The 17,801-nt window shown below is 38.3% G+C and overlaps 1 protein-coding gene and 1 long non-coding RNA gene across 5 annotated transcripts in view; one reads left to right on the forward strand and one right to left on the reverse strand.

Moving 5' to 3' along the window:
• The window catches only part of SLC12A6 (solute carrier family 12 member 6), an 88,390-nt gene that overhangs the window by 57,248 nt on the left and 13,341 nt on the right, over positions 1-17,801 (forward strand). For all 4 annotated transcript variants that reach the window (XM_077880437.1, XM_077880436.1, XM_077880435.1 and 1 more), the window contains 12 exons: positions 1,528-1,625; positions 3,531-3,662; positions 5,875-6,021; positions 7,326-7,380; positions 8,556-8,686; positions 9,606-9,847; positions 10,941-11,155; positions 11,957-12,115; positions 12,293-12,391; positions 12,599-12,656; positions 16,086-16,260; positions 16,578-16,696. In XM_077880437.1, coding sequence (XP_077736563.1) covers positions 1,528-1,625; positions 3,531-3,662; positions 5,875-6,021; positions 7,326-7,380; positions 8,556-8,686; positions 9,606-9,847; positions 10,941-11,155; positions 11,957-12,115; positions 12,293-12,391; positions 12,599-12,656; positions 16,086-16,260; positions 16,578-16,696 — 1,630 coding nt within the window. The remainder of the gene's footprint in view (positions 1-1,527; positions 1,626-3,530; positions 3,663-5,874; positions 6,022-7,325; positions 7,381-8,555; positions 8,687-9,605; positions 9,848-10,940; positions 11,156-11,956; positions 12,116-12,292; positions 12,392-12,598; positions 12,657-16,085; positions 16,261-16,577; positions 16,697-17,801) is intronic.
• LOC144302933 (uncharacterized) overlaps positions 1-17,801 on the reverse strand; it is a 56,101-nt gene that overhangs the window by 34,480 nt on the left and 3,820 nt on the right. Inside the window, exon 2 of the long non-coding RNA XR_013369921.1 lies at positions 5,205-5,359. This is a non-coding gene — a long non-coding RNA (uncharacterized LOC144302933). The remainder of the gene's footprint in view (positions 1-5,204; positions 5,360-17,801) is intronic.

Here is a 17,801-nt window from a genome sequence, read left to right on the forward strand (position 1 = left end):
GTGGGCACTAAGGAGGGCACTTGTTGCAGTGAGCACGGGTGTTATATGTAAGTGATGAATCCCTAACTTCTCCTGAAACTAGTATTATGCTGTATGTTAACTAACTAGAATTTAAATAAAAACTTGAAATAAGAGTCTGTTTCTTGGTTTATCTCCCTTTTTTCCCTATGCTTGTTTGTTTTATTTCTTAAATTCCACATTTATTAGCTAGAATTTTTCTATAAAGAAATTTTATTTGACATTTTAGTTATCCTGAAATATGGTTGGTACAGGAAAGGCAAGATAATTGCTTATTCTTTCTCTTTATTGTTTTTCAGATATGCTATTTCCTTAGTCTGTAAAGATGACTGTTTTTTCAAAATATACTGGATATTTCACATAGTTACATTTCAGTTCAATGCAATAGCTATTTTTAGTGTTCACATCTACCCATTTTTTAGCTAATGAAGACCATCAGGTTGGCTCTTCTGTCCTTTGACAAGATCTAGTTATTTTGATAGCTTGTTGGCTATTTCCCAAACTTGTATTTAAGGTTATAAGACTTTGAATTAGTTTCTGTAGCTTTTTTTTTTTTTTTAATGATAGTCACACACAGAGAGAGAGAGGCAGAGACACAGGCAGAGGGAGAAGCAGGCTCCATGCACCAGGAGCCCTACGTGGGATTCGATCCCGAGTCTTCAGGATCACGCCCTGGGCCAAAGGCAGGCGCCAAACCACTGCGCCACCCAGGGATCCCTAGTTTCTGTAGCTTTTATATATTAGTATCTATTTCTTGAATACTTGAGGTGTTCTTAATGACATTTGAATAATTTTTTATTTTCTTTCTCTCCTGCAAGGCAATTATAATTATATATAATTCTTAGGCACAGCAAAGAACCAGAGCTAATAAGGAAGTATTCACACAGACTCTACTGCCTGAGGGAACCCAGTCTCTTTTTCTTTTTCTTTTTTTTTTTTTTTTTTTTTCTTCATAGCTGGTTCACCAAATTCTTGTAGGGTATCTCTTTTAACATTAAAAAAAAAAAAAAGTGGCAAGGGTTTGTACAAAAATAATGTTTGGTTACATGACCTGATGTCATTTTTCTTTTTTTTACCCAATGTCACATAAACGGTTGGACATACCTGGATGGAGGTAGAGGGTCTTACTGCCATTATCAATAGCAGTAGTATATAAAGTCTAAAGCAACACACTAAGAGCTCAATAAGTACTTCTTAAAAATTTTATTCTAGATTTGGGTGACTTTAAGAGTAGGGTCTTTATAGGCTAGAATCCTAAAAAAAAAAAATAGTGTTTCCAGAGGTCTTCATGCTGTTAAGCCTTCATATTGTTTACCTGTTAGAGATTTATTTTTGTTCCTGTTCTAGAGTGAGCCACATTCTCTAAGCATGGCTCATTGAGTTCTCCCACTTTAAGATTAAAATATGAATATGAAAATGGATTCTGTTAATACAGAGGCAACATGAAGTTATTTTGTGCTGATATTTTAATACCAATGAGAAACTAATTTGATTTATTTTTTTTTCCAGATGATGGGCATAATAAGAAAGCTCGAAATGCTTATCTCAATAATTCCAATTATGAAGAAGGAGATGAATATTTTGATAGAAACTTGGCACTCTTTGAGGTAAAAATAGGAGAAAACTAGGATGGAGATTTCAGGAACAGAGATTTCAAGATAACTGTTTTCTATCCCATTTAGTTTTAAAGCAGTACAGGCTGGATAATTTTAAGAACTATTTGTTAAAATATAATACTTACTATAATTTGTCATTGTAGTTGATTTATTCTGTATAACTTAATTATCACGAATAAGTAGCCATTAAATCAGATTTCTTTTTTTTTTTTTTTTTTAAGATTTTATTTATTTATTCATGAGAGACACAGAGAAAGAGAGGCAGAGACACAGGCCAGAGGGAGAAGCAGGCTCCATGCAGGGAGCCCGACGCGGGACTGGATCCCAGGTCCCCAGGACCATGCCCTGGGCAGAAGGCAGCACTAAACCACTGAGCCACCTGGGCTGCCCTAAATCAGATTTCTATGATTGAGGACGAATGTTGACATCACAGGCATATGGAGAACCTTGCTGCTGAATTTAGCTAGGATTTAAATATTTGAATTGGAATTATCTATGAAGTATAAAATAGAGTATTTTTCAACTCTGTGCTTGGGAAGACTATCATTTATCTTATAACTACTAATCGAAAATCAGTGTAGGAAGTCGGCTGCCAGATTAAGAGGGCCTATGTTTTTTTTTTTTAATTATTTATTTATTTGAGAGAGAGCACAAAAGGGCAGGGAGATAGAGGGAGAGGGACAAACAGGCTTCCCACTGAACAGAGTCCAATGCAGGACTTGATCCCATGACCCCAGGATCATGACCTGAGCCAAAGGCACGTGCTTAACCTACTGAGCCACCAGGCACCCTGAGAGCCTATATGTCTTAACTGAGACCATAGGGACTCTGATGGGGTCTATAGTCAGGTTGTTGAAAGGAGCCTGCTTTAGTCCAAGACTACTTTGTGTCTGGCTTTGGACATTGATGCATGTGAGTGCCAGTTCTCTCAGTGTATCTATTTTTTATTTTATTTTTATTTTTTAAAGATTTTATTTGGTGGCTCAGTTGGTTGAGCCTCTGCCTTCAACTCAGGTCATGATCCCAGGATCCTGGGGACAGAGCCCTGCATTGGGCTCCCTGCTCATTAGGGAGCCTGCTTTCCCATCTCCCTCTGCTGTTCTTCCTGTTTGTGTTCTTTCTCTCTCTCTCTCTCTCTCTCTGTCAAATAAATAAAATCTTAAAAAAAAAAAAAAGATTTAATTATTTGAGAGAGAGAGCATGCACAAGCAGGGACAGTGGCAGATGGAGAGGGAGAAGCAGGCTCCCCACCAAGCAGGGAGCTGGACTCGGGGACTTGAGCCCAGAACCCTGGGATCATGACTCGAACCACCCAGGCACACCTCAGTGCATCTACTTTTTAAATGATATCTTCTTTCAGCTTTCTTCAAGAAAATATCAGAGGTGAATATTTAGTTCAGTCACAGAAGTTTTTTATTGAGCTTCCTGTGCTTGGTGTAATAAATAATAGCCATAGATGTTATTAGAATGTTAGTAGCTTAAGGGCACTTGGGTGGTTCATTTGGTTCAAGCATTTGACTCTTGATCTTAGCTCAGGTCTTAAGAATGTTAGTGGCCTAAAGAAAGAGGCACTGTAGTTAAAGGTAATATTATCAATGTTTTTTACAAGGATACAGCTGTCTAAAGGGGCCAGTGTGATTTTGCTTTTAATGTAAAGTTAAGCCATTAGAATGATAAAGCTTTTCACTTGAGAATTTTATAAGGATTTATGTAGCCCTGATTAAGTGTACATTTTAATGTGGGAGGAGAATAAAGCCTCATTTATAAATTTTCTTAAAATATTTACCTGTGAAGTATTTTCTCATTTGATTTGTAATTTTCTGGTACAGAGGTCACTTTGATGCTTATTTCCAGTGTTCTTTATTACTCATTTCTTCCATGTTTCTGGTTTTTTAGGAAGAAATGGACACCAGACCAAAGGTATCTTCTCTCCTCAACCGTATGGCCAATTATACTAATCTGACACAAGGAGCAAAAGAGCATGAGGAGGCAGAAAACATTACTGAAGGGAAAAAGAAGCCCACCAAGGTGAGGCTTTCAAATAACAAGGATAAATAAAAAGAGTCCCATATATAAGAAAGGAGGAAGTATCCAGGGTATCACTCTATGCTCAGTAACTGTTGAATGCTTGATACATGCCAGGCGCTGTTCTGGGCAGTGGGGGTCATAGCAGAAACACATGTAGTGTGCTGCTCTCATGCAGTCTGAAGTCTAGTATGAGGAGATCGTTGTTAAACTGAATATTACGTGTTGACAGCACTCTAACAAAAAATATAAGCAGGGATAGGTGATGAACATGGCATAACATATGCAAAGACTTGACATGGAATCATTTTGTTGTACACCAGGAACTAATGTAACATTGTGTGTTAACTTCAAAAGGCAGGGTAAAGACACTGAAACTGGCCAGCAAGAGAGCCAGAGCAGAGGAGGGGTCGAGAGATTGGTCAGGGAAGCCCTCGCTGACAGGGCCATATTTAAGCAGAGACCTAACCAGTGAGAGACATGGGCCACCCAGTTAGGAGAAGAGCATTCCAGGCAGATGGAGTGGCATTTCGGAAGAAGAGTGTCCACACCTGTCCACTGGTGCCGTCTCTGTTGTGAAGTGATTGGGTTTTTCAAATACTAAATTTCAGTTTTTCTCAAAATATGGAACACTATTACAAGTTAGCTTTCTGGTTCTTCAGGAATAAAGTGACCCTCAGATCTTCATTTTGCCAAATGCATTTACCAGCTACCATGAAGGATTATGCCAAATTCTGAAGGAATTCTATCAAATCATTATTCAATTTTTAAATGAAAAGGGAAAGCTAGGGGCCCATGGCTGACTCTGTTGGTGGAGCATGCGACTCTTGTACTCATGTACTATTGTGAGTTTGAGCCCCTCATTAGAGAGATTATTTAAAAATAAAATCTTTTTTTTTAAAGATTTTATTTATTTATTCATGAGAGACACAGGAGAGAGAGGCAGAGACAGCCAGAGGGAGAAGCAGGCTCCGTGTAAGGAGCCTGACGTGGGACTCGATCCCGGGTCTCCAGGATCACGCCCTGGGCTGAAGGCAGCGCTAAACTGCTAAGCCACTGGGGCTGCCCAAAAATAAAATCTTAAAGAGAAGGGAAAGCTAATAGCTTCAAGAACAGAACATTTTATTTATTTATTATTATTATTTTTTAAAGATTTGTTTTTTCATTCATGAAAAACACATAGGCAGAGACACAGGCAAAGGGAGAAGCAGACCCTGTGCAGGGAGCTCGACGTGGGACTCGATCCCAGGACCCCGGGATCATGTACTGAGCCAAGGCAGATGCCCAACCACTGAGCCACCCAGGCGTCCCAAACAAGAACATTTTAATTGTTGCGGGTACACTTAAAAGTTTGTGGTAAAATGCCCATGTAAAAACATATGGGGACCGCTGTGGACTGTGGGCCACCGGGGTCGGTGAAGTATCTCAAGATGGCTGGGCGAAAACTTGCTCTAAAAACCACTGACTGGGTAGCTTTTGGGAGATCATACCTCGAAACCAAAAGGCCATTGCCAACTCCCTGAAATCCTGGAATGAGATGCTTACCTCCAGGTTGGCTACTCTTCGTGAGAAACCACCTGCTGTCGACTGGGCTTATTACAAGGCCATTGTGGCAAAGGCTGGCTTGGTAGATGACTTTGAGAAATTTAATGCCCTGAAGGTTCCTGTGCTAGAGGATAAATACACTGTCCAGGTGGATGCTGAGGAAAAAGAAGATGTGAAAAGCTGTGCTGAGTTTTTGTCTCTCTCAAAGGCCAGGATTGAAGAATATGAAAAAGCTAGAGAAAATGAAGAACATAATTCCATTTGATCAGATGACCATTGACCTGAATGAAATCTTCCCAGAAACCAAATTAGACAAGAAGTATCCCTATTGGCCTCACAAACCAATTGAAAATTTATAAACTTGAGTTGGGGAGAAAGCCCTGGCCCTCATAAACGTTGAACATTAAAAATAATGATATGGGGAAAAAAAATATGGGGACCTACGTAAAGTGAAAATGTAGAGCTCTATGAACATTAAAAAGTATGGTGATCAATGTTTATAAGATGGAGATTTTATATGTGCCTCTTTTAAGATATTGGTTATACTAATTACCTCTTTTGTAAATAATATGGTAATTAGGGAACAAGTTTTTATATACAAGTGAAGGGATAAAATCATCTCTTCTAGATGACTATATAATTTTTCTTTTGTCAACATATTTCTTTTCAGACCCCTCAAATGGGAACTTTCATGGGTGTCTACCTCCCATGCCTACAAAATATTTTTGGAGTGATCTTGTTTCTGCGCCTTACGTGGGTTGTGGGCACGGCTGGAGTTCTTCAGGCCTTTGCAATTGTCCTTATCTGCTGTTGCTGTGTAAGTCCCTATTTGGCTCCTAGAGGTCACCTGGAACATTGCAAGAGCTCAAGATTATTTGCAATGAACCTGTTTGAGAATAAAACAAAGAGTAGTAGGGAAAGACTCATGATCTCAACAGGAGAGATTATTTTGATATTAACATCTGAAGGATTTTCAGTTATTTAGTGTCTGTTCTTCGCTTCTTATGTATATGCATAATATATACTAGATATTAAAAAGGAAGACTTTTAAAGGAAGTGGAAGTATAGTCCTTGATTCACAGAATTCAGAATCCAAATCATTTGAGTTTGATAGCACCAAAGTTAGAAAATGATGTACTACACCAGTATGGTATTGAGGAACAAAACTGATTATTTTTTTGGGGTGAGGGGTATTTGTTTTGTTTTGAAGCCAGATCTGTTACCCCTACCCTAGAAATTCAGATGTAGTTTCCAGGTCTTCTCCCCACTGTACTGAGAACATTCTGATCTTACTGGAGTTTAAACTCCTCTTACCCACATATCCCAGCCACATCTATCAATTTTTTTATAAGTTAATAAAAATTATTTTTTATTCAACTGCTGACCTCTTTTATTACTATCATTATTATACCCTCCTTGTGCATTATGCCCAGCTGAGTGCTTTATAAAGCAGAGTAACCAAACATAGTTGTATCATTAATAACTTAAAATTAACAGTACTACCTGTTTCTTAGTCTTAAAACTTCAGGGCCATGTTTGGCTCCTTGATAACCTCACATCTATTCAGCTACCAAGGTCAATCAAGTCTCCCTCTGACCTCTTTTATATACAACCCTTCTTAATATTCCTATACTTGCCCTATAGCCCTTACTTTTCACTGAACTATAATAACCTAGTAACAAGTCACTCTGCCTTCACCTGCTCCCTGTCTGCAGTCCATTCTGTACTCTGCTACTACCAGGCAGTGTTGTCAAAATACAGTTTCTTTGTTCAGAAGTCTTCAGTGACTCCCCTCCTTCCTTAATATTGTTCTTCTAATTGTAACTAGTCCTTAGTTTCCAGTCTGTTTTCCAAGCTAACTAGGAGACCAGGGTGAGATCAGTGGTTCCTACTAGCACCTAACCTACTGATTATGTTATAGAAGCATTTTAACAGAACACTCAAGATCGCAGTAATGTGACTAGTACAGTGAGTTGAACCACCATCATTTCATTTCCACACTCTTAGGTGTGGTGGCCAACTCCATAAAAATAAGAAGAGCTAATTTTTCAAAAAGTGCTGTGAGGCACTTTAAATAGTACAGAATACAGTAACAGTCTTCTCCTCTCACTTCCTTTACAGACACTGTTGACTGCTATCTCCATGAGTGCCATTGCCACTAATGGAGTGGTGCCAGGTCAGTAGGCTAAGATTGGATTTCAGGGATTGTCAGTGACTATTGTGTATGTATGCTATAAAGTCAGAGGTGCAAACTTCCCAGGAATAGAATACTATTTAATCTGTTGGTCTGCTGTTCATACTATGTAACTTGAGAATAAATACTTTCTTTAAAAATCTATGTTCTAAACTAGGAGAACCCTCTTCACTGTTGATGGTAATATGAACTGGTGCAGCCACTTTGGAAAACAGTATGGAAGTACTTCAAAAAATTAAAAATAGAAATCTATACAATCTAGTAATTTCACTGCTGAGTATTTTCCTAAAGAAAATGAAAACAGTAGTTCAAAACCTTATATGAGCCCCTCTGTTTTTTTGCTGCATTATTTACAATAACAAAGTTATAGAAGAAACCCTAAGTGCCATCAGTAGATAAATAAATACAGAAGATGGGGAAGGACACGCACACACACACTCATCAGAATATTACTTAATCATAAAAGAGAACAAAATCTTGCCATTTGTGATGATACAGGTGGACCTAGAGATCCACTTTATGCAAGTGAACTGTCAGAGAAAGATACCATATGATTTTACTTATACATGAAATCCAAAAAATAAATAAATAAACAAACAGGAAAACAGACTCATAAATGTCGAAAACAAACTGATGGTTGCCAGAGAGGAGAGGAATTGGGGAATGGTTAAAATAGGTGAGAAGGAATAAGAGGTACAAACCTCTATTCATAAATAAGTCATGGGGATGAAAAGTACAGCGTAGGGAAGACATTCGGTAATATTGTAATTGTGTGTGGTAAAGACGGTAATTGCGCTTCCTGTGCTGTGCGTAGTATACAGAATCGTCAAATCACTATGTTGTACACTTGAACTAATACAACCTTTATTATGTCAACTATACGTCAATTCAAATAGGAAAAACTCTTATGTTCTAAACTGGAATCCTTAATTTGTATCACATTCCTAGCTTCTTTTAGTTAGAATATATTTTATTGAGTTAGTAAGATCTTCCACCGTAAAGGTTTTATCTTTCACTTCCCGTTAACAAATCTACTTTTTATCACATTCAGAGTTTTGAAAAACTTGAAACATTTATCCTTCTTATTTATGACTTGTTTACATTCTTCTTACTGATGTACTTTCTTTTTCCTGCTTACATTCTATTTTGTCTTTTAGCTGGAGGCTCATACTTTATGATTTCCCGGGCACTGGGCCCAGAGTTTGGTGGGGCTGTTGGCCTCTGCTTTTATCTCGGTACCACATTTGCAGCAGCCATGTATATCCTGGGTGCCATTGAAATTTTTCTGGTGAGTAATAGCTTAAGTGTGGTCAATGGTGTAGAGAAGATAGAGATTTGGATATCTTTTGTTGTTTGATAGCAAAACTTCTGAGAGATCCACTACAGAATCAGTCATGTGATTGTTAACCTGTTAACTGACATCCTATTGTGAATATAAGTCAGAAAGATAGTGAGTATCCTTTACCTGCCTGCTGCTTCCCTTACACCCATTCACCAACACCCTACCACTTCATCCAAGAAGCTAGCCTTATTTTATTTTATTTTATTTTATTTTATTTTATTTTATTTTATTTATTTATTTATTTTTTTTTTATGACAGAGAGTGAACTCAAGCAGGGGGAGGGGGAGAGGGAGAGGGAGAAGCAGGCTCCCACTGAGTATGGAACCCAATGCAGGGCTCACTCCCAGGACCCTGAGATCATAATCTGAGCTGAAGGTAGACACTTAACTGAGCCAAGCAGGCAACCCCAAGAAGTTAGTATTGAGGCAAGATTTGTACTAATAGGGAAAAAGTAAAAGGTTTTTCTTAAAAATCTTTTTTGATATCTTCAACTCAATGAAATAAAATGCTTTTCATTTCTTTATTCACTAGAATGTCTTTTTTTTTTTTTACTGAATTTAAAATAGTCCTATGTAAGTAGGAATAATGAGGTGTAGGACTCAAGATAATCATTGTAATTATTTTATATGACACTTTGAATAAATTATTAATGCTTTTTTTGCTATTTCCATTTGGAAATGTAGGTATTCAGAATAGCATATAGACTTTAAAAAAAAGAAATGATATCCAATTTCTGTAGAAATTAGGTTAAGTCTCCACTCATTTTCTGTCTTTGCTTTCCTTTGGAAAACAGATGCAAACCACAACAGCCCTTTTACTTGATGACTTTGGAATGATCTCATTTTCTACTTCTTTTGCTTAACAGGTATATATTGTCCCCCGAGCTGCCATCTTTCGTAGTGAAGATGCACTCAAGGAGTCAGCAGCCATGCTAAATAACATGCGCATCTATGGCACAGCCTTCTTGGTTCTCATGGTATTGGTGGTGTTCATCGGTGTACGCTATGTGAACAAGTTTGCCTCACTTTTCCTGGCCTGTGTCATTGTATCCATCTTGGCCATCTATGCTGGAGCCATCAAGTCTTCTTTTGCACCTCCACACTTCCCGTACGTATCTCACTGCCTGGCCATTATTATTGGGTAGTCATCAATAGTATCTGGTGATACAATCACTTCAGGTACAATTTCACACTCTCCCTGAGATTTCACTCATGGATAAGCTCAGTTAGCATTGAGGAAGGAAGCCTCCCAGCTTCCTGGGAGAGTGTTGATCCTCATTCTTATGTCCCAAGCATAGAACTGGCAGCTGTAACCATCGTTTGGGTATAGATACTAGGTTTTTCTCAAAACTTCCTTATAATGAATGATTGTGCTTATTTGAACTATTATTCATGAAGAGCTTTACAGGTAGTATAGTTATTACCAGCAAGCCTTGTAAAGTACTTAAATGTTGGCTTCCTGTTATTAATAGAATATGAGGAGAGTCAAAGACACCTGAACTCCTACCTAAATATTTGTAATTAATTACTTTTTAATCTGTTGTTAATACCATAGTATACTTTCTAGTCATAAAGAGAACTAAATGTCACACTGTTGGCATGTATACCTCTATGTAGACATTAGATTATATATCATACGTAGTGTGGTACATTGAAGTTTTTTGTTTTGTTTTTTTAAAGATTTTACCTATTTATTCATGAGAGACACAGAGAGAGAGGGGCAGAGACACAAGCCGAGGGAGAAGCAGGCTCTATGCAGGGAGCCCAATGTGGGACTTGATCCTGTAACTCCAGGATCCCACCCTGAGCCAAAGGCAGAGATGCTCAACCACTGAGCCACCCAGGGATCCCATAAATACAATCAAATTCTTCAGTTTGAATTCTGTCATTACCACCTACTTCTGGTATGACTCGGGCAGACTACTTAGTCTCCCTAAACCTCAGTTCCTCCACCCACAACATAGAAATACTAATGCGTATTTTCTGAGGTGACTATCAGGATTAAACTGCAGAAAATGTAAATAAGCCTCCATTTACAGAATGAGTCAATAAATATTAGTTCCTTTTGCATCCTCTTAGAGATGAGGTGGTTTTGTTTTGTTTTTCCATTATTAACCTAATTCTAACCTATCTTCTTTTTAAAATGTTTTCTTCTCCTTGCTTCATTTTTCTTTGTTTTTCTTTGATTTGCTTTCACTTAGGGTCTGCATGCTGGGTAACCGCACCCTTTCATCAAGACACATTGATACTTGCTCCAAAACCAAGGAAATTAACAACATGACAGTACCTTCAAAATTATGGGGCTTCTTCTGTAACTCCAGTCAGTTTTTCAATGCTACCTGTGACGAATATTTTGTTCACAATAATATCACTTCAATCCAGGGCATTCCTGGATTGGCTAGTGGTGTCATTACAGGTGAGTTAGGAAGCTTTTGAACAAGTTTTTAATTTTCTCAGGAAAACAGGCTTTTCAACCTTAGACTCTCCTATTATCCATGACATCTCACTGCCACAGTATCACTTCCCTCCCTAAGCTCACCACACAGCTCTTGATTCAGCATCTTCTGCTTTTCTGTTAGTGAACTTACACTTTTTCAGGACTCCCTTGCAGTGCTTTCTGCTAAAATTTCCCTCCTTTTGAAGCAGAGTTAGTTAAGCAAATAACTTTTTGAAGTAGGATAAAATGATAAACTATCCTGTAAAACTGCCAGTGTTCTCCCCACCGTGACAGCCAGAATGGCACTTTCAGTGTCACCACACCCACATGTGTGTTTTCCTCACTCAGCCCAATTTCTGAAACTCTTTGCTTAAGCGATTTCTGTCTTAAATGTTTGGTCCACAGATGTCTTTGCATGTAAGCAAGTTTACACTAACATGTTAGAAATAGCATTAATTACTAATTTTAAAAAATAGGCTTTGCAGGGCATTCATCTTTAATCTGCTTAAATTATACTAATTTGCATTAATAAATTTAACTGCATTTGTATGTACCAAATCATTTTGTCATATTACATTTGAATCAGATGAGAAAGAGCATTTGGTTTTTATTTATGTGTTCTTTATTGTGTGATACGTATGTGCTCGTGCAGGAACAAACATACCTTTAAAAAGTATATAAATGAGGAATATGATTTAGAATATTGTTTAGACAGAAAATTACCTAATTATCTTCTTTACAAACTTCTGTTGCTTATATGCTTTTTTCTTCCCACTGCAGAGAATCTTTGGAGTAATTACCTACCAAAGGGAGAAATAATTGAAAAGTCCTCAGCCAGATCTTCTGATGTCTTGGGCAACTTAAACCACGAGTATGTCCTTGTTGACATCACCACCTCTTTTACCCTTCTCGTGGGGATCTTCTTTCCCTCTGTCACAGGTAAGCAGAAGGGCTGTTGTCTATTTTAGAAATTATGAAACCCAGGGAGTGATTTTTCTTAGGAGACAAAATTATATTCTCAGGCTTTTCAGACTTGCTTCGAGTCTTTGGTATCAGTATGAATATCAAAGTATCCAGAACTAAGAAGTTATTACCTTCTTTTTTCCTTCTCTAAAGGTATCATGGCTGGATCAAATAGATCTGGAGATCTGAAGGATGCTCAGAAGTCTATTCCCATTGGCACTATACTTGCTATCCTGACCACCTCCTTTGTCTGTATCCTTTTCATGGCACATCTGTGGAATGAGGGTGATCAGTATTTTTATCCTGGTGGTAAAAATACCTGCTTTACCAGCTCACTTTTCACCAGAAAATCTACTCACCTCATCTCTAAAATTCAGAAAAGAGTTTAGCAACTCATTTTACTGACAGCTTTGTATCTCAGAGGGTTAGAGGCCAGTTCCTTGACTCTCAGTATGGTAGATTTAAGCAATGTTGTCCTTTTTGGTGCCTGTATTGAAGGTGTTGTTCTTAGAGACAAGTAAGTAGTTGATTTCTTTGTAACATTTATGTGTGTGGTGTGCCTTCTGTTGTATCTGATCATTCCACATTGCCCCAAGACACAAATTCAAAACCCAACTGAGGTATATGTCATGACTAACAATTAGGAAATATATGTATATGGTTCCCAAAATGTTTAGTGAATAATAAATGCCAGTTGTATTATTCTAAATAGGTGAGATGCAATGAGTATAGCATTCAGTAAAGTAGTGAATCTGTCTGCATAACAAAGGCTTCCGTACATTAAGAGCTGTTTGGAAACTAAGACGAAAAGTGAAAGAGAGAGGGTTAAAAAAACAAAAACTTTCAGGTGTCTCTAGCTTCTCCTCTATGAGACAGGGAAGTATGTATCTATCTAGCATCCTAAATAAAATCTTGAACTTTCTTCATTTCATTCATGAAGGCTGCTGGGTATTTATCCTTTCCTTTCACCTATGAGCAAAAAATATGTTTTTCTAAGAGATTCCTAGAAAAATCTTTCCCCTAAACTTGCCAGATTTGTTCCCATTTTCCCCATCTGGGGGAGTTACTAGCCTCACCATTTACCCTTTCTCAAAACAGAAACATGGGTGCCATCCTAGACTTTCTCCACCAGTTCCCTCATCTAGTTGGTCCCTAAGTCCTGGAATTTCCACCGTTCATTTTAATGATGAAAGTGTATGTGTTTTGTGTTTGGTTTCTTTCATTCAACACTGTGAAGTTCATCCTTTTTCGTCTTTCCACTATTCTTTATACCTATCCATTTGCACAGGCCTTGGGGATCTTTGGCCAAGATTATTGTAATTATCTCCCTTTCAGTTTTACCACCTTCCAGTCCTTCTTTCATGCTGCCCCCAGAGTGATTTCTGTACAACACAGAATTAGATCATACAAACCTTCCTGCTTCACAGCCTGCCAAAGCCCCTTGAAACCCATCACTTTGGTCTGGCCCTGTGTACCTTTTTCTCATGTCCTCTCCCATCATTCATTCCCTCATAAACTCCCTCTGCTCCAGCCATAACTAGAAGTTAAATAGGCAGACATGCATCTGTTTGTGCAGTTTGCTTTGTTCAGAGTGGGTAACTCCCACCCAGCAGACACACTGAGCCTCTAAGACCCTCTAAGGATCTTCTGTCCTGTGAGCTTTCCTACACTCACCCAGCAGAGATAACCACACACATCCCCCCTCGTTCAGCCAGTACAGTATTGCACTTACTACATTGTAGCTTTTCGTATCACTCTCCCTGACTAGATTTAATTTTTTTAGGACGGAATCCCCAGTAGATGCTATATATACATACTGTTGACAAAAAAAGAATAAGTAGCATGGCTTACTATGACTATACTATTGTCGCTGAAAATACATGGGTGTATAGAGCTTTGGTAAATTACACCCTTATATAAAAAGTATTCACAGTGTAAGCTACAGTAGCCCTTTGGAAGACTGTTGGTAATTATCTTCTAAAGTTGAGCATTCACGTACCTCATGACCTAGCAGTTCCAGTGCTAGGTAGATCCAACAGAAATGCATGCACGTGTGCATTAAGAATAATACACAACAATTCTCACAGCAGTGTTATTATTAATAGTCAAATATGGATATAGTCCAAATGTTCATCAGTAGTGGAATGGATAAATTATGTATTCATGCATTGAAAAGCCATAGAGCAATGAAAATAAACGAACCACAGCTATAAAAAGAAAAAGGATGAATTTCACATTGTTGAGTGAAAGAAACCAAACACAAAACACATATACTGTGTTTCATTTATTTAAAGTTTAAAAACAAAGGGTGCCTGGGTGGCTCAGTCAGTTAAGCAGCTGCCTTGGGCTCAGGTCCTGGGATGGAGCCCCACCCACATCAGGCTACCTGCTCAGCAAGGAGCCTGCTTCTGCCCCTCTCCCACCTCACACAGGCTTGCTCGCTCTCTTTCTCTGTCTTAAATACAATCTTAAAAAAAAAAAAAAGTTTAGAAATAGGTAAAACTACATAGCATTAAAAAGATGGGGGTACAAAAGGACTAGTGATAGCAAGTGGGTATATAAGACTTTTGGGTGATGGAAGTGTTCTATTTCTTGACTAGAGAGTAGCTGTGTGGATGTTTTGTGAAAATTTATTGGAATATACGTGGGGTTTTTGTGCGTGATAATAAAAATGGTTAAAACCATAAATAATTAATGAGATGCCATGTTTTACTCATCAAATTAGCATTGACTTTTAAGTTTTTAATACTCGAAGCTGGTGTGAAATATATATGTGCTCTAAGACTTAAACCTTCATATACTTCCAGTGAAAATAAAATTTATTATGACCTTTATGGAAAGCAGTTTGGTAGTGATTTTGAAATATTTTAAGACATGGATCCTTTTGGGCACCTAGGTGGCTTAGTTGGTTAAACGTCTGCCTTCAGCTCAGGTTGTGATCCCAGGGTTCTGGGAGTGAGCCCCACTTTGGGCTCCCTGCTCAGCTGGGAGCCTGTTTCTCACCCTGCCTCTCCCCTGCCTGCTGCTCCCCTTGCTTGTGCGCTCGCTTGCGCGCACTCTCTCTCTCTCTCTCTCTCTCTGTCAAGTAAGTAAATCTTTAAAAAAAAAAAATATATATATATATATACATGATTTTTATTGCAGCTATTGCCTCTTAGGAATATGCCATAAAGAAAAAAATCTGAAGTATGAATATAGATATGTGCGTTAAGGATGCTGATCACAGGAGCACTGCTCCTGCGTGGGTCATTCAGACGTCTGCCTTCAGCTCAGGTCATGATGTCAGGCTCCTGTGATGGAGCCCCAAGTCAGGCTCCCCGCTCAGCAGGGAGTCTGCTTCTCCTTTCAACCCCCCACCTCACTCATACACACTTTCTCTTAAATAGAATTAAAAAAAAAAAAAAAAAGATGTTAATCACAGTATTTTTCACAGTACAAATTCGACGCTAGAAGAATGGATTATATAAATGATGCAATGTTACTAAAGCCATTAAATTTTTTATTCATGAAGAATTTTTCATGACAGAAAAATGCTTCTAAGTTAAAAAGAATATGGAATTATAGGGGTAGTGTGATCTCATCTAGGTTTTAAAAAAACATAGTAAATAGACTAAAATGTGCAAAGCATGCTAAATGCTGCCAGCTACTATATGGATTTCCTCCCTCCTTTTTATATATTTTTTTTCCAATTTTTCTGTAAAGAACACGATATTTTGAGGGCAAAAGCCTTAATTGAAGCTTGGCTTTATTCTCTTGGTCCTACAAGTTATTTTTTCTTAATATAGATTAACAATGTCTTTTGATCAAATCTGCTTACCTTTATGTTACTATTCATGTCTGTCTTCATTTTAATTCTCTAAAAATTATAAATAGAAAAAATTAGGTGAATGTTTCTCTAGTTTTCTTAATCTGTAGTTAAATTTCCCCACTCTCATTCCTTTCCCAGGTTTGGGGATGCTGTGAAAGGTAATCTGGTGGTGGGTACCTTATCTTGGCCATCACCATGGGTGATCGTTATTGGCTCCTTCTTCTCCACATGTGGGGCTGGACTTCAGAGCCTCACGGGTGCACCAAGGCTGCTACAGGCTATAGCAAAGGATAACATCATACCCTTCCTGAGGGTGAGTGACCCTCTCCCATACTTTATTGCCTTTTTCTCAGATTTTAGGAGAAACAGTGTGGTCTTCATAGGCTTAGGAATTACCAGATCAGAAAAAAAAAAAAAAAAAAAAGGAATTACCAGATCATATAATGTGAAGACAGGTGGATTTTTAGTACAAGACCTTCCCTATGAGGGAAGAGTTTATATGTAAGCGGGGTAGAGGTATTTAACAGCACAGTTGTATCCTGTGCTGTGTCTGAAACTGTAGCAGTGAGGGGAGCATTGACTCAGACACTCCCCACACACCTGTGACTAATATATCCCTTCTCTGTACAGGTTTTTGGTCACAGCAAAGCCAATGGGGAACCTACCTGGGCTTTACTTCTAACTGCTGCCATTGCAGAGCTGGGGATTCTTATCGCCTCCCTGGACCTTGTGGCCCCAATTCTTTCTATGTAAGAGCCAGTTCTTCTCTTCACTGTTTCTTGCTTTTGTGATATGTACTACACGTTAATTTCCCTCAGGCATATAATAGTAGTGATAACAGAGTAAGCCAAGTACAGGTGTAACTTCACCTAAATAATACATATTCCAAAGAAGTTTCAAGTAAGGCTGACTTTTATAATTTTATGGTTTCTTCCTACCTGTATAGCTTCAGAAGTTCTTTGCCTTCATTTCTGATTCATTATCAATTGGTTATAGCTTTCACCGCTGCTGTTAGCTTTGATCCTTCAACTGACATAGTGATGACTTAATATCTACCTGGCACTGGGCAGCATGTTAGGAATATAAAGATGAATAACACAACCCTAAGGAACCGATGATAAAGAGATTAGTGGTCCTTGTGCAGTGTGATGAGAACTGTGGTAAAGGTGAATGCTACCGTGAAAGCTCTAAGGGGAGGCACCTAAGTGGACTGAGACTCGGGAAAGGTTCTCTGGATAAAGAGACACTTGCATCTTGAAGGAGGACATTATTTACCAATCAACAAAAGAGTGAGAAGTCCCAGACACTGAATGTGGGTAAAGGAATTGAGGAATGAAACGATGCAGCACATCTGAGAATTGAAAGTAGTTTGGCTTTGATGGGAGGGTGCCTGTTCGGGGGTAGCCAGGCAGAGACTTAGGTAGAACCAGGTCACAAAAGACCTAGAACTTTTACCTGGTGGTAGCGAGTGATCCTTTGAGAATGGAATGATCATATTTATGTTTTAGAGTAATCTGGTATAAAAGGTAAGTGAGAAGGAGGCTAAAATTGAGCTGGGAATGCCAACTGGAAGCTTATTTAATCCAGCAAGGAAAAAATGAGATCCTGAAGTAAGGTAATATAGTAATAGAGATGGAAAGGAGGGGAAAAGTTTAAAAATTTGTGAATGGGTAGAATCCATAGGACTTGATAAGTCAATTTGGAACAAGGATGAGTAACAAAGAGGAAACTGGGATTATCCCAAGAACAACTAGATAAAGAGTAGTTGTGTTTTTCGCTGAGAGAGAACATAGGAGAAGGAGCAAGGTGTGGGGAGAAGTTAAGTTTCTCTGCATCCTAGTCTGAATCAAAGGC

Source organism: Canis aureus, chromosome 32 (genome assembly GCF_053574225.1).
Source record: "Canis aureus isolate CA01 chromosome 32, VMU_Caureus_v.1.0, whole genome shotgun sequence".
Taxonomy (NCBI): domain Eukaryota; kingdom Metazoa; phylum Chordata; class Mammalia; order Carnivora; family Canidae; genus Canis; species Canis aureus.